The sequence below is a fragment of the Lathamus discolor genome, chromosome 5, assembly GCF_037157495.1.
Source record: "Lathamus discolor isolate bLatDis1 chromosome 5, bLatDis1.hap1, whole genome shotgun sequence".
NCBI lineage: Eukaryota > Metazoa > Chordata > Aves > Psittaciformes > Psittacidae > Lathamus > Lathamus discolor.
In genome coordinates, this window is record NC_088888.1 from 26,947,483 (window position 1) to 26,963,026 (window position 15,544).

The 15,544-nt window shown below is 43.9% G+C and overlaps 1 protein-coding gene across 2 annotated transcripts in view; it reads left to right on the forward strand.

The window, feature by feature from the left end:
* The first annotated feature begins 374 nt into the window (after positions 1-374).
* Positions 375-15,544, forward strand: part of MEMO1 (mediator of cell motility 1) — a 34,372-nt gene continuing 19,202 nt past the window's right edge. The window contains exon 1 of one of the 2 annotated variants that reach the window (XM_065680119.1): positions 375-577. In XM_065680119.1, coding sequence (XP_065536191.1) covers positions 517-577 — 61 coding nt within the window. In that variant the 5' untranslated portion in view covers positions 375-516. Of the gene's footprint in view, positions 578-684; positions 767-15,544 lie in introns of those variants that run through there. The other variant, XM_065680118.1, reaches the window with a different exon arrangement.

Sequence of the window (15,544 nt, forward strand, 5' to 3'; positions counted from 1 at the left end):
CCCGTCCCCCAGGAGGCGGTGACGGTCCATTTCGGGCTTGTCAAAGCGGTGGGCGGGATCAGCGAGGAGAGTGGCCAATGGCGACAAGGCTTTTCCTTTCGTGCCCAATGGGGGAGCGGCTCCTGTGCGGCCTCTAGTCCACGGGAGCCGAGCCGGGCCAAACCCAGCTGCTGCCGCGGCCTCCTTCTCTTCGCGTCCCCCCCACCAGCCAGCGCGGAGTTGGCGGCGGCCTCAGGCTTTGTCCCCGCGCCCCCGGCCCGCGCCGCCCCCCGCGGGGCGACCGCCTGCGGCCGATCCCGGCACCGCGGTCCCGGCCCGCGCCGCTCCGCACGCCGCCTCCGCGCGCCCCCCTCCCGCTCGCCGTCAGCCCGCCCGCCCGGAGGCGCCGCCGGCAGCGCCGCCTCCGCCCGCGGGGCCCGGGCCGTGCCGGGGGAGGAGGGGGAGCAGCGCCGCCGCCGCGGCCGGGCCCGTCCCCCACCGCCTCCCCCGAACACCATAGGCGGCTCCGGCACCAAGATGTCCAACCGGGTGCTCTGCCGGGAGGCCAGCCACGCCGGCAGCTGGTACACAGCCTCAGGTACCGGCGCCGCGGCCCGCAGCGCCGCCGGGGGTGGGGGGCGGGGGCTGAATCAGCACTTTCCCCCGCCGGGGCCGCGGCCGGGGCCGCTACCGGGTGCGGGGAGGGGCCGCGGGCTCCGCCCCCGCCGGCGCAGCCGGCACATGGCGGCCGAGGGGGGGCCGCGGCTCTCTCGGGCCCGGCGAGCGGGTAGGGGTCCGGGCGTCTGCCGGGTCCGGCCACCGTCGGAAACCGGCCTGGGAGGCCTGTACGGCGGGTGGAGCCGGGGCGGGGGTGCCGGCTTGCGCGCGGTGGCTGTAGCGTGCGGTTCGGGCAGCCGCGCGCTCCTGCCTGCCTGCCTGCCTGCCTGCCTGCCTGCCGTCCTTGGCTCCTCCGGCCCGGCCTGGCCCGGCTGCCTGCACCGGGGCAGCGGCACTTCTCGCCGGCAAATTGGTGTTGAAGAGTGGCTGAGGCTGGATCGGTCCCCGGCTGTTCCTTGTGTGCCTGTCCCGCTTTAGACACGCGCATCGCTGCGGCTTGGCGGCTGAAGGCAGTGGCGGTAGAGCCAGCCTCTGTGCTCCGCCTCGCACCAGGCACTGCGCCTCGTCGACTTGAGAGCACACGAACAGATTCCTTTCTCTTGGAGTGCTCTTCTGGTGGTTTTTGTTGCGGAATTTTTAATTTCCCTGAGAGAATACAGAATATCTGGGGCGTTTTGCAGGCTTAGAAGGCAGGCGATGGGGTGTGGGTGTAGAAATAAAGAGGTTTATTTCATGTCTTGTAGGCCAAGGTGAGCTACTGTATTTTCTTCAAAAGCCCTTTCTCTAGTAGTAGTGAGAAGTTATAAGGCAGTATAATTGCCTTTAAATAGGCTCTGCCTATTTAAAACTGTAGTATTTGCAGAGAAAGAACAGAAAAGGACACAGTGCATTGGAGGGAGGGCTGCTGTTCTCCTTGCCCTCCCAAGACAGACTTGTAATAATGGCTTGATAGCGCATATGTTTGGAAATAAGTTTTGTTGGGCTTTGGGGCAGAACTCTGCTGGTGTAGACAGGGTGCAGTTTGTATTTTCTGAGCTGTTAATAAGAGATGCTCTTTTACCAGCCTTGGGAGTAAAGATCATCAGAAAAGTGCAGGTGAACAAGCTTAGATGAACAAGGGGCTGTTGTAGAGAATAGTTCAGAGGGAAGGATACTACTAAAACAAATAGCAATGAATTCGGGATCCTAAACTGGTATTAAGAAGAAGTAGATTACACTTGGCTATAATAAGTGCAGTTTTCCTCTTCTCTACAAATTAATGAACAAGGTATGAGGCAAAAATTGAAAGGGAAGAAAAATACAGGGAAGCGGGTAACACAGGAAGGGGCAGAGGCAGATTGTGAGATAAGTAGCTGGGCTTCAAATGGTGGATAGGCAGTTTCAAGACAACAGATGATGAATTGCTTTCCTTCCAAGTTTAATATTGCAAACATAACTGTTGTGTCCGTTACAAAAGTGGTCTCAAATCTTCATCCAGTGTAGATAGCTTGGTCTGGAAAGGTAAGTACTGCTGTGTTTACAGAAAGCAGACAAAATCATATCAAAGGTATAGATGTAAACATGTGCAGATACATCAAAAAGCTGAAGCTATGTGGTAAGACTTCCCAACTTGCTTGAGCTGGAATTATTTTAACTTTTTTTCATAATTAAAGAGGCATAGATGCTGTGTTTGGCTGGGGCTTTTTGGTTTTTTGTTTGTTTGTTTTATATAAGAATTCAGTGCATAATTTTGTTAGGCTACACCCTGGTAAGTCTGTGTGACTAGTTCAGCCAGTACTACTTGTCTGTCCAAAAGCATGTTGCTCCAGTTGCTTTTGGGCAGCCCTTTAAGTATTGCTTATTGAGGAGGTGTGGGATGGTTGCTCAGGCACTTACCCTGCACGAAAAAAAACAAGCTGAATCATGTTGTAACTAGTTATGTTGACTGACTTGCAACTGTTACTGTGTGTGTTCTGGGGGAAAGTGGTTGTTGCTGCATAGGCTGGAGTTTTGGGAAGTGCGTTTTCTTTTCCTCAAACAAGAAAAGAATGTTATGTCTCTTCATATAGAACTCTCTTGTGCTGTTTACGTAGGGCATTTGAGAGTGGGAATTCTCCCTGCTCAGCAAGACTTGCCATCGGGGAGCTGTTATTTGTTGCTTGGCAGCTAATTTTTCTGTGCCATGTAGGAGGTTCCACAAAAATTCAAGAGGAAACAAATGGGGACCAAGAGGGTATGTGTATAGACTTACATGTATATAGGTATAGACTTAAAATTTTCCTGTATTTTAGGCCAAACTTGCATGTCAGCTGCTATTTCAAACTTGTAACATAGGCTTGTTTCCTCAATCATACTACTTGAACCAAGTCTGAATTTTACCATGTAGTTTTAGCCTGCATAGCTTCAAGGAGGGAGCTGGGCCAGGGATTAGAGTTTGAATCACAATAGTTCTTCATTGTGTTCCTGTGGTTCTCTAGGGATTGTGTTGTCAAGTCCTCCTACCTGCTTTCTTTGTGCTTACCGTCTTGGCCCAAAAGAGATTTGCTGGGTTATATATAAACTGTTTAGCATTTAAGCTTCCCATTTCCTGAAAAATGCTCTCTTTCTACAGAGCTGAGTTTGATTACACGTGGATGCCCTGGAAATCCTCATCCTGCTCCATAGTTAAGATGAGCCTGTCTGAAAGGGTAACTAGAAACCTGATTTTTTGAAGGACCTGTTCAAAATCATTAAGTCTGAAAGCATTTCAAAGAGGCTGCATGAGGATGAGGCTATTAAGTGGGTGTTTATCCCAAAGTGCCTGGTACCTGAGGGCAAAACATCAACAAAACATCCAGTATGGTACATGGTATCCTGGATCAGGGTGGGGGGATCGACTGCAAAAGTAGAGCCCCCATTGCTGTGATTAACAAATATGTATCTGTGAGATCTGGCTATGGAAGTCAGCCCTGGGAAAGAAAGGCTGAAGCCAGCTGAGGGGGATCCAGTATGCAAACCAGCTTTTGTGGTCAGAGAATGTCCTTGAACAGGATTAGCTGGCTCCTCTGCGCTCAGGAGTGGGGGCAGTATCAGCTGCAGCCCCAACCAAGAAAGAAGAAGCTACTATTCTTTGTGGAAAGTTAATGTAATGTATATGAAGAGGGTTTAGAAAAAGTAATGCTTTCTTGGCTTTAGAGTGCTCATTTCTATGGGGCAGCAATTGTTTCAGCTGAAAGCAGTCACTCCTTCATTTTCTTCAGCTATGGGATATGTACTTCTCAAATTCTGCTTTGGAAAATTTTCCTCATTTCAGCTGTAACAGGTTTGTGGTTTTTTGTTTGTTTGGGGTTTTTTTGGGTTTTTTTTTTTTTGTTTTTTGGGGGGGGGGTTGGGTGGGGGAGGGGTGTTTTGTTGTTGGTTTTTTTTTTTTTCTTCCTACTACCTGGTGCAGAGCTGTGCTTTGCCTTTAGTCTGGGAACACCGCTAATAGCACACCAATGTTTTAGTTGTTCCTCAGTAGCACTTATCCTGATCAAGGACTTTTCAGTCTCATGCTCTGCCAGTGAGGAGGGGCATAAGAAGCTGGAAGGCAGCAGACACAGGACACCTGACCCAAACTAGCCGAAGGGGTATTCCATACTGCAGCACGTCATGCCCAGTATATAAACTGCGGGGAGTCACCTGGAAGGGACTGATCACTGCTCTGACTAGGTTGGGTATCATTCAGAGGGTGGTGAGCAATTGTACTGTGCATCACTTAAGGTTTATTGTTTTCTGGTATTTGTTTCCTCTTTTAGTTTTATATTCTCTCCCCTTATTTCCCTTGACATTATTATTAGTAGGATTATATTGTACTTTATTAAACTGCATATTTCAGCCTGTAAGTTTTTACATTCTTCTGATTCTTCTCTCCCATCCCACCTTGGGGGAAAAAAGGTAGGGGGTTGAGTGAGTGACTGTGTGGTACTGAGTTGCTGTCTGGGTTTAAACCATGACAGAACTGCACTGTAACATGCACTACATTCATGCATGTAGAATTTGCAAAATTCTATTTACAATAGAATGCATTACATTTTATTGCAACTATATCACTTAATTATATGATGCTAATTAGCATTTTGAAGCAAGTGAGACTGGCTGTGCAGTTCTGCACATCCACGTATGTTCACATCTTAGAATGCCACATCTAACTATAAGAAAACAACTTTGTTACGGGAGGGAAAGTGAGGTCCCAGGGGAAAGCTCACTGCTTCCTACTCACTTGATGAAGCTGAGAAAACGGGTGAGAAGGAGAGGGGAAGATGGGCTTTACGGTGGTGGTAGTATTTAACTTGCCGTGTGTTCTTCATCCATAATGTGCTGTTCTAAATAAAAATTTTAAAAGCAAATTCCTTAAGAGGTTTCTGCAGCTCAGTTCAGTATGAGAAACATGTATGAAATTACCATCATACCTTCTCTAGAATTCTTGGTGTGGGGAAGTTCATGTTTGTGCTGCATTGATCTGTGTAGCATCTTAATAGACTTTAGATGTGGGCCTGTGGAGCATCTGTCTGATAGCAAACTAAAAATGAAATGTTTGCTCAATTGTTCCTCCCCGTACTTAGCAGCAGTGCTGAATATGGAAAGCTTTACAGCAGAGCTTCAAACCTGAAGTAGTGCTATGACCATTGCTGGTAGTAGGCCACAGGTTTGAATAACCAATTTTTTTACTTGCTGACCTTGATCTTTATGTATGCTTTCAAAAAAAGTTACAAATGATATGTTGCATGCCATTGCTTCTGTGGACTAACAGCCTTGTGTGTGGTGGCTACTGAAAACAGTTACAAAAATGAGATGAAGGCATACTGTGTAAATAAAAGTATCACCCTCTTGCACTGCTGTCATAGATTGGTTTGGGGATTTTTTGTTTTGTTTTATTTTGTTTTGTTTTTTTTTTTTCTTAAGGTATCTCTGTTGTATTGTGAAAAATACTACACCAATTTATTTTTGGAAGAAAGTCTGCCTCCTGCTGTGTTAATTCAGGCCTGTAACTTTCCAACCTTTTGAGAAATTGATTTTGGCCAGCAGGGGGAAGAGGAAGATTAAGGACAACTTGAAAGAAAAATGGCATAATTTTCCATGACTTTGAATGTAGGACAGATAGATTCCCAGATACAAAAAAGGAGTAGCTGAAATACAACGGGAATAACATGCTATCACGAGCATGGACTATTTGCAGGTCAAGGTGTGGATCCGCTCTCTTATTTTACTCCTACTTGTGAGTGAATTCTGAAAGTGCTGGGCAGTTCTGTGGGGAATCAATCCATACGTTCCTGGAATGAAAATAACCAGAAGTGTATGTATATCTTTCTTCTTGCATAGCATACCAAGTGAGATGTCACACATTAGGGTGCTTAATATTGGCTTATCTTTGACAGCTGACCTGCATTTCCTGGCTCCTAGAAGTGCTAATTAGATACTGTACCACTCTTTATTAAGGCATTTGATAGCTCAAATCTCTGGTCAGTGGCATGCTGATACAGACAAAACACAAAAATTTTTACCAGGCTATTCCAAATCACAGGAGTAAAATCAAATTGAGAGTGTGTATGTGAATAGCAGTACTATATGATCTTAAACGTGCCCTGCAAAACAAGTTTGTCATTGTATTAGGTATGGCTTATTTCTCTGTTTTTCTTGACCAGGCCATACTGGATAGAGGTGTGCTTTCTGGTAGCCTATGCCAAACTAAACTAGGAAAACCTTAGTTTCCATGCACTTGCTGATGCAAACATGAATTGGCAGAGTAAGCACTGTGCTGACTTGAAAGACCATTGTGCTTATTGTCTTCAAAGTTGTTTGCTAGGTTTTTTTATGATGAGCCAAGTAAATGGTCTATTTCAACATAAATGTTTGAAGAGAGTTTAAACTTCATGGTACTTCTGTGTTCAGAGTTGGTTTTCTGTTGCCTTAGCTTGTAAGTAAAAGGAACCCCAAAGGAGCTCAAGTCAGCAGGCGCTGACATCTCATCACTAGCTTTCATAAGGATTAAGTTTTTAATTTGTCTTGGGTTCATCTGTAACAGGTGGTGGTTTTTTTTTTTTTCCTTTCTAGTAGCTGGTGCAGAGCTGTGCTTTGACTTCAGTCAGAGAGCAGTGCTGATACCACACCGATGTTTTAGTTGTTGCTCAGTAGCACTTATCCTGATCAAGGACTTTTCAGTCTCTCGTGCTCTGCCAGTGAGGAGGGGCATGGAAAGCCAAGGACAGGAAAGCAAAGAGACAGGATGCCTGACCTGAACTAGCCAAAGGGGTATTCCGTACCACAGCACATCATGCCCAGTATATAAACTGGGGGGAGTCACCTGGAAGGCCCAGATCACTGTTCAGGTTAGGTTGGGCATCAGTCAGCAGGTGGTGAGCAATTGTATTGGGCATCACTTAGGGTTTATTGTTTTGGGTATTTTTCCCTTTTCCCCTTCTAGTTTTATATTCTCTCTCCTTGTTATTTCCCTTATTATTACTAGTTTTATAATATACTTCACTTATTGGACTGTTCTTACCTCAACCCGTGGTGTTTACATTCTTTTGATTTTCCTCCCCGTCTTGCCTGGAGGATGAGAGAAGGAGAGGATGCGTGAATGGCTGTGTTGTTCCGAGTTACTGGCTGAGCTTAAACCACAACAACAAGGAATGTCAGAACTTCAAATAACTGGCTGTCATGCAGACAGGGATGTTCAGACCTTGTCTTTTAGGTTAAGGTCTGCATGATGATGTGTAGGTCAGTTGGAAAGGATAATACTTTGAGGTACTTTTGCAGACCAGGAAATAGATAAAAAGGCAATTGTGTGCCATGAATTATCTGTTTAGAAATTATGTTTCCTTCAAAGTTGGCCGCTATTTTAGTGTGTTTACAGTCTCTTCTGCTCCTGTGTAACCCCCAATAAGATATATGTTAATGTGGGGTTTTTTTACTGCCTTTGTACCCAGTACTGAATTTTTTTATTCCAAAGCACACCAACTGTCTGTTGATAGTTCTTTGAGGTAGCCAGGTTCAACATGCAATAGCAGTATGATTCTGAGATAGTACAGCTTTTCTAACTTGCACCTTCTGAGTGAAGTGTCCATTTTAACAAATAGTGATGTAATCCCAGCATTTGTTTTCTTGTTAGCATGAGCTAGAACTTCTCATCAGCATCAGAAAAAGTGTGTGCATTGGTGGTATTGGTGGTATAATGTTGCTGTATGTGTGTAATCTGTTCAGCAGGCCTGCTGCCCATGGTTTCTGAGGGCAAAACTGCTACTGGGATGTCTTTCACTGACCCTCAGAGTGGCTGAATCCAACCTTAATTTAGAGCAGTGACCCTTCTCTGTAGTGTGTTGGATCTAAGTCTCTGTAGCAGCTGAAGTGGCTAGAAGGAAATTGTGTGCAATCTGGTCTGTTGTTAGACTATGAATGCAGACAAGGAGTTGAAGGAGGTAGTCACTACTTCTAAGAGTCTTTTTCTGAAAGTTCTTAACTGTGGTGTGCCAAGAACCCTGGCATGTCTCCCAGAATTGGAATAACTCATCACAGCTCGTTCATAAATGTAAGGTACAAATAACAAATCACTGTGGTGTTTGTAGAAGGGCAGGTAGATCCAAGGAAAGTGTAAAAAGCATGTGAGGGTAGCTAAAAGGAGAGATGGTTTAGTGGTGGACTAAACCACAGTCAGTGGTTTAGTGTTTACGGTTGGACTTTATGTTAACAGTCTTTTCCAACCTAAAAGATTCTGTGATCTCTGTTGTAGTGAAAGGAGCTTTCTGCAGTAGCAGGATAATTAATGTAACTGATCATGAAATCTTAACGTTGTGACATTAGCTGTAGCATTGCAAATACAGCTGTTAAATTAAGTTCTTACCTTGCAGTGTGTAAACAACTAATCATAGTGTCTTGCAGATGTATTTGCTTTCCAATGTTAGATATACTACATGTAATGTTTCTCTCGCTTTGGTTTTCTGTTGTTTTTAGACATTTTATGGGGAAAATAATATATCATAGAATCATAGAATAGTTAGGGTTGGAAAGGACCTCAACATCATCTAGTTCCAACCCCCCTGCCATGGACAGGGACACCTCACACTAAACTATCCCACACAAGGCTTCATCCAACCTGGCCTTGAACACCGCCAGTGATGGAGCACTCACAACCTCCCTGGGCAACCGATTCCAGTGTCTCACCACCCTAACAGGAAAGAATTTCCTCCTTATATCCAATTTAAACTTCCCCTGTTTAAGTTTTAACCCGTTACCCCTTGTCCTGTCACTACAGTCCCTGACAAAGAGTCCCTCCCCAGCATCCCTATAGGCCCCCTTCAGGTACTGGAAGGCTGCTATGAGGTCTCCATGCAGCCTTCTCTTCTCCAGGCTGAACAGCCCCAACTTCCTCAGCCTGTCTTCATACGGGAGGTGCTCCAGTCCCCTGATCATCCTTGTGGCCCTCCTCTGGACTTGTTCCAGTAGTTCCATGTCCTTTTTATGTTGAGGACACCAACAGAAGAAGCAACAGTCTTATTTGCTTTGCAGCAAACGGTGTTTAGAAGTCTGACAGGTTCATGGCAGAAGATTAAAATCAGACATCTAATTTCCATTTACCTTAATATAGTGGACTGAATGCTGTGGTAAGACAGAGGTTGATCACTTGTGGTATCACGCATCCCTTTGCTTCCTTCATACATGTGACGAAGATGTTAAACAAGACCGGTCCCAACACCGATCCCTGAGGGACACCACTTGTTACCGGTCTCCAGCCGGACATTGAGCCATTGACCACAACTCTTTGTGTGCGGCCATCCAGCCAGTTCTTTATCCACCAAGTGGTCCATCCATCAAATTGATATCTCTCCAATTTAGAGAGAAGGATGTTGTGTGGGACAGTGTCAAAGGCTTTGCACAAGTCCAGGTAGATGACATCAGCTGCTTTACCCTTATCCATCAATTCTGTAGCCCCATCATAGAAGGCCACCAAATTGGTCAGGCAGGCTTTCCCCTTAGTGAAGCCATGCTGGCTGTCACCAAGCACCTTGTTTTTCATGTGCCTTAGCATGCTGTCCAGGAGAATGTGCTCCAAGATTTTACCAGGCACAGAGGTGAGACTGACTGGTCTGTAATTCCCCGGGTCTTCCATTATCCCCTTCTTCAAAATGGGGGTTATATTTCCCTTCTTCCAGTCGTCGGGAACTTCACCTGACTGCCATGATTTTTCAAATATGATGGCCAGTGGCTTAGCAACTTCATTCGCCAGCTCCTTCAGGACCCGCGGATGGATTCCATCAGGTCCCATGGACTTGTGCGCATTAAGATTTTGAAGATGGTCTCGAGCCAGATCCTCTCCTACAGTGGGCCCAAGGTCTTCATTCTCACAGTCCCTGTGTCTACCTTCTAAGACTTGGGTGGTGCAGTCAGAGCCTTTGCCAGTGAAGACCGAGGTGAAGAAGTTATTCAGAACCTCAGCCTTCTCCAAATCCTGTGTAGCCAGTTCTCCCGAAAGCTTCCTCAGGGGGCCTATGTTGTCCCTAGTCTGTTTTTTGTTTGCTGCGTACCTGTAGAATCCTTTCCTGTTATCCTTAACATCCCTGGCTAGGTTTAATTCTAACTGGGCCTTAGCCTTCCTAACCTGGTCCCTAGCTTCCTGGACAACATCCCTGTACTCTACCCAGGCTGCCTGTCCTTGCTTCCATTTTTTATAAGCCTCTTTTTTCCTTTGAATTTTCCTCAGCAGCTCCTTATCCATCCAAGGAGGTCTCCTGGCCCTCCTGCTGCACTTCCTGCTAGTTGGGATGCAGCACTCCTGAGCTTGTAGCAGGTGATCCTTGAATACCAACCAACAGTCTTGGGCCCCCCTGCCCTCCAGGGCTATATCCCATGGAACCTTACTAAGCAGGCTCCTGAAGAGGCCAAAGTCTGCTCTTTTGAAGTCCAGGGCAGTGAGCTTGCTACACACTCTTCTCACTGGCCTGGGGATCTCAAATTCGACCATCTCATGATCGCTGCATCCAAGGCTGCCCTGGAGTACCACATTCTCAATGAGCCCTTCCCTGTTGGTGAGCACGAGGTCAAGCATGGCACCTCTCCTTGTCGGCTCCTCTATTACTTGCAGAAGGAAGTCGTCTTCCACACAATCGAGGAACCTCCTGGATTGCTTGTGCCGTGCAGTGCCATCGTTCCAACAGATGTCAGGGTGGTTGAAATCCCCCATGAGAACAAGGGCCTGCGAGCGTGAGGCTTTTCCTATCTGTCTGTAGAGTGCTTCATCCACAGATTCTCCTTGATCAGGCGGCCTGTAACAGATCCCCACAGTAATGTCTCCCATGGCTGTTTTCCCTTTAACCCTGACCCACAAACTCTCTGTAAACTGCTCACCTGTCCCCAGACGGAGTTCCATACTCTCCAGCCTATCCCTAACATAAAGGGCAACTCCCCCTCCCTGCCTGCCAGGCCTGTCCTTTCTAAAGAGCCTGTAACCTTCCATTCCAACACTCCAGTCATAGGAGCCATCCCACCATGTTTCTGTGATGCCTATTATATCATACCCCCGTAGATGTGCACACATCTCTAATTCCTCATATCATTGCTGATTCTTTTATTAATAAATCATGGAACAAAGTATTAATATGCAGACTCTGTTATTTAATGTTGTATGCCACAAAAGTATAGTGGAATAATTTAAAATACAATTTCCATGCTTTTATTTCTACTGAATTGCTGTCAGAATCAAGATATTCCAAATAAAGAATGTAGATTCAACTTCTACATTACAACTGGAATTGAAAAAGTGCTTTGCATTTCGTGTAGTCCTGGTATTATAAAAATAGGCCTGCAAGTATCACTTTGTGAATACTTTCACAAATTCAGGTTACATTTAGCATGTATTAGAGCTATAAAACAGAATGTTATTTGTTTGGATCTCTGAATGACTTAACTGCTAGGGTATTTTGTAGAGCTAGGTAGATGCATGTTTGTTGATATTCTTAATGAGTGGCATTACAGTTTGATTATTTATTTCTTAAGAACTTTCAATAAAGGAAATAAAAAAGCTAGTGGAATACTGGAAAACAGTAACAAGCAAGTAAGAAAGCAGATTTCAATATTTCTATTGTGGCTTCAGTTTTATTTTGCCCAGTTCAAGCATTACCTGCTGTTTTATTTTTGTCTTGCAATCCATATAATTGGAGTTTATGTAGCATTGGTGTAATCTTTATTTGTATCTTATTTTCTCCCAGTCCAATAGATTATATAAGTGAATTTCTGCTTTGCTTATAGTCCAGTTTCATCAGTCCTATTTCATCTGTATTCAGTAGTGGAAGAGAGAATATGCTAGCAGTATAGAATGTGGCATCAACATGAGTTTTGTTGGAAATCACCTTCTATTCCTGACAACTGCTAGTCTTTGCATAGATAGAACATGTTCTTGATTTGAGGATTTAGCTTTTGTGCAGTGAGAAAGATTTTTTTTTTTTTTTTTTTCAAATGGATCTGTGTTCATTAAAACAATCCTTATGCTTTCTGCAGTTTTAACTGAGAAACCAGTTAGTCCACTGTCATGTTTCAGATTGGAATTTGCCTCACAACTGAATTAAATGTTTTGGATTCACCTTTGAAGTTGTGGAGAGAGGAGTTTCCTTAGTTCCAGTTATTAAACTAAGGCCACCAAGGTTTCACTGTTACTTACCTTGATTTTTTTCTAGCACCTTACAAGAATAAAGACTTATTTACTTCTTAATACATACACTGTAATATTTTCAGAAGTATTTTTGAGATGTAGACTCTTTCATCAATAGGTAAAGGTAGTTAAAAAGAGTAAGAGACTGGTTGGAAAAATAAGTTTACTCCTGTAGGGTGGGAGGCATGATTAGACACATAAAAGCTGTCAAGTAGAAGTGTAAAATCTGGGGACTACAGTATTGCTGTCATTGTGCTCCAGCATTACTTGCATTACTGCAAGTGCTATACACATGCAACCAAGGGTGACCTGAGCAGTTTTCCTTGGTGCTGCTCTGAATTTTGCTCGAGGCTTATGTTCTACCAGTAAATAAAGGACTTGCCAAGACTGAGGATTCAGAGTAAGCACTGTCTTCCCTACCAGTCTGAAGAGGTAGGTTTTGCACTAGTAATGGTGGCGGTTGGGATGAGAGCAAGTTCCCATTATATTGTGTTGACATTTGTCATAAAAACACTTCAGCCTCACGTGACTAGGTGAGCTTGACTGTGGAAAGAATGTGCTGGTTTGGCTTAACCCACAAAGCCTGAACTATGAAAGCTATAAATTGAAGTGATGGACCTAAGCATGTGACTCCCAGCTGGCTTTGTTATTATTCATTGGTAACACTGGCATGCATTTAATGTGGAAGGATTCCTTCTTACTTACTCCAGTGCTTTGTGAGGGGATAATGTTGATTGTAAAAATAATTTATCCTTTTAGGCAAGATATTTGAATAAATGCTGCTTGTAGCTATATCCATAATTTTTTTTTCTGGTGGAGACTTGGTCTATGCGATTATTTTTAATCTGACATAACTTCTGCCAATTTCTGAAACAAAACAGGACGTGAAATATCCACAGATAATGTTGGCATCTTTAGTTACATGACTATATTCATACTTCATTGGCTTGAAATGCAGATCTTCATGTTATATGCTTCAGGGAAGCTGATGTTTTGCTTTCTTATCTTTGTTTAATCAATAAGAGGCCTAATCTTACAGTATAAATGCTGAAGTGTGTTGACTGTTGCATCCAGAAGGCTTTCTGTCCTACTGTTTGGGTTAGCCTTGAAATCCTGGTTGTGCTCATCCTGCCATGTTTCTCAAGCAGAGCTTTCCATTTGCAGCTGGAGGAGCAGGGACCTCTCCTGCTTCCCACCACTGTGGCAGAGGGATACATAGGCAGCAGCGCTCTTCCTCACCCGTGCTTGTCAGCTTAGGAGATGAATATTTACTGCAATTATCTCTGTGACTATTTGCAAAGACTTTTTTCCAGTTTAACTTAATTTACATATGAACAAAACTTGCTTATAGAGCTCTTCATGAAGAAGCCACTCATCTCCTATAATACAATTCCATATGGCAGAGCATATCTGCTGTAATAATGTTGGTTTATTTATATTTTGTATATCCAATTCAAATACTTTGACTTTAGCCTTAAGCATTGTCATATTTGAGAAACTGGAGGAAAAACTTCTCTGAACACTTAAAAAAGTTGATGTTAATTTTATAGAAAGAAAATTGCAGCTTTTAGGATATCCTCGAGTATTTGTAGGCATAGAAAGCTGCAGGTAGGCTACACTTCTGTCAGTTCATGCGGGTGCTGTCTTCATTTTAATTGTCTTTTCTTTAAGTAAAAAGTCAGGTGGTTATGTCGTACTCTCCATTCTTTCTGTTAGTCCTTTACAGAGAGAGATGTGATTACATGTTTTACTAAACTAGGATAAAAAAGTGTCAGTTGAAATGGAAACTTATGTTAGGTCAGAGTTAATGATTTAGAAAGGCAGCTTGTAGTTTCATCAAAGGAAAAAAAGATGTGAACCAGATGGTTCTTGAGTAAACACTGTCAGAGTTTTCATCCCTTGGGTCAGACAGATCTGTTATTTTACTGCCTCTAGGAAGAAAATCTTCATTACTTTCTCAGAGATGTGTGTCTGTAATAGGAGATGAAGCAAACCTGGGTATTTTACTTTGCTACTACACTGTAAGATCAGAAGTTTTGGGCAGATTTAAACAATCATATGGAATTTTAGGAAATTACCAGAGATTCTGAACTTTGTCTTTAAACTGTTCACCAGGTTACCTGATTTGTCTTTACTAAAGACAAATCGTCTTAACCAAAAATCCTTGCTAAAGAAGGGATGGTAGAAGGCCAAGCACTGTGCCTTGTGGAAGAGAGTCTCAAGGCCGTCTTGCTTTACTTGGGAGGTTCTAGCCCTTCTGTTGTACAGCCTGTGGATCGTCTTCGGGGACTGCTCAGTTGTTGAAGTCACTGGGTAGGAGGTGTTGAGGGGAAAAAGATAATTGCGTTCTCCTAAAGATCTTCATTCAGAAAGTACTTTGTCCTGTAGTAAGTGATTTATATCTTCACTCTTAAAAAGTGGTAAGACTGTAATAGTGCTGTTTTGTTAGTCTCCTAGTATCTTAGAAAGAGGGTGGAAATAGAGATACATCTATTTTTACTTAGTTTCCCCAACAGCCTCTGTTTTCCAGGATGTCATTTTCCTTTTCTCTATTTGCAGGTCTCTGCTGCTTGTTTCCCCGAGCAGCAGAACAAAACTGGTGTTTGGTTTGTTTGTTCTTGACAATTTCATAATTTCACAAAGTTGCTGTATTACAGGAGTGACAGTAGCTAATAAATGCCACTCTTTTGCCTCCCTTGTCAGAGGTGTAGGCAGCAACTAAGGCATTCAAGGTTATGGTAGCCTTAGGGAAATGGCATTGCCCTAGTTCACATTCTTTATGTAAGATTCTTTGCAACCACAGAAATTGTCCGGGTTTTTTTTGTTTCATGAAGCAGTTCTGTATAAAACCCAGTGGTTTTGTCACCACCCCCACCCCCACACGCCCCCCAGGCTTTCTAGAGAAAGCATTTTGACTATCACCGGTGAGTGACTTCTCAGTCCTGATTGGATTCTGCAGAAGTTGACATCTTTGCTCTGGTTCTCTGTAGTTCTTGTTAAATTTTTGGATACCTGTCAGCTTGACATCTGGGCTGTTTGGAACATAGCTGTGAAATAGTTTCAGGTATTTAATTTGGGTTTGACTTTCCCTGGCAGTTGGTGGTTTTACACCTGCATCAGGAAGATAAAAAATCTACAGCGTGCATGGTGGAAGGAAAGTTGCTTACTGCACCGTACTTGGCAGATAAACTCTGCTGACACACAGATCTGTCAAAAGCATAGGGCCAACTGAAACAGTGCATCTGTTTTTCTTTTTGTTAAGGGTATGTTGCCTGTAACAATAGCAGCTGAATGAGTTTTACCTCAAAG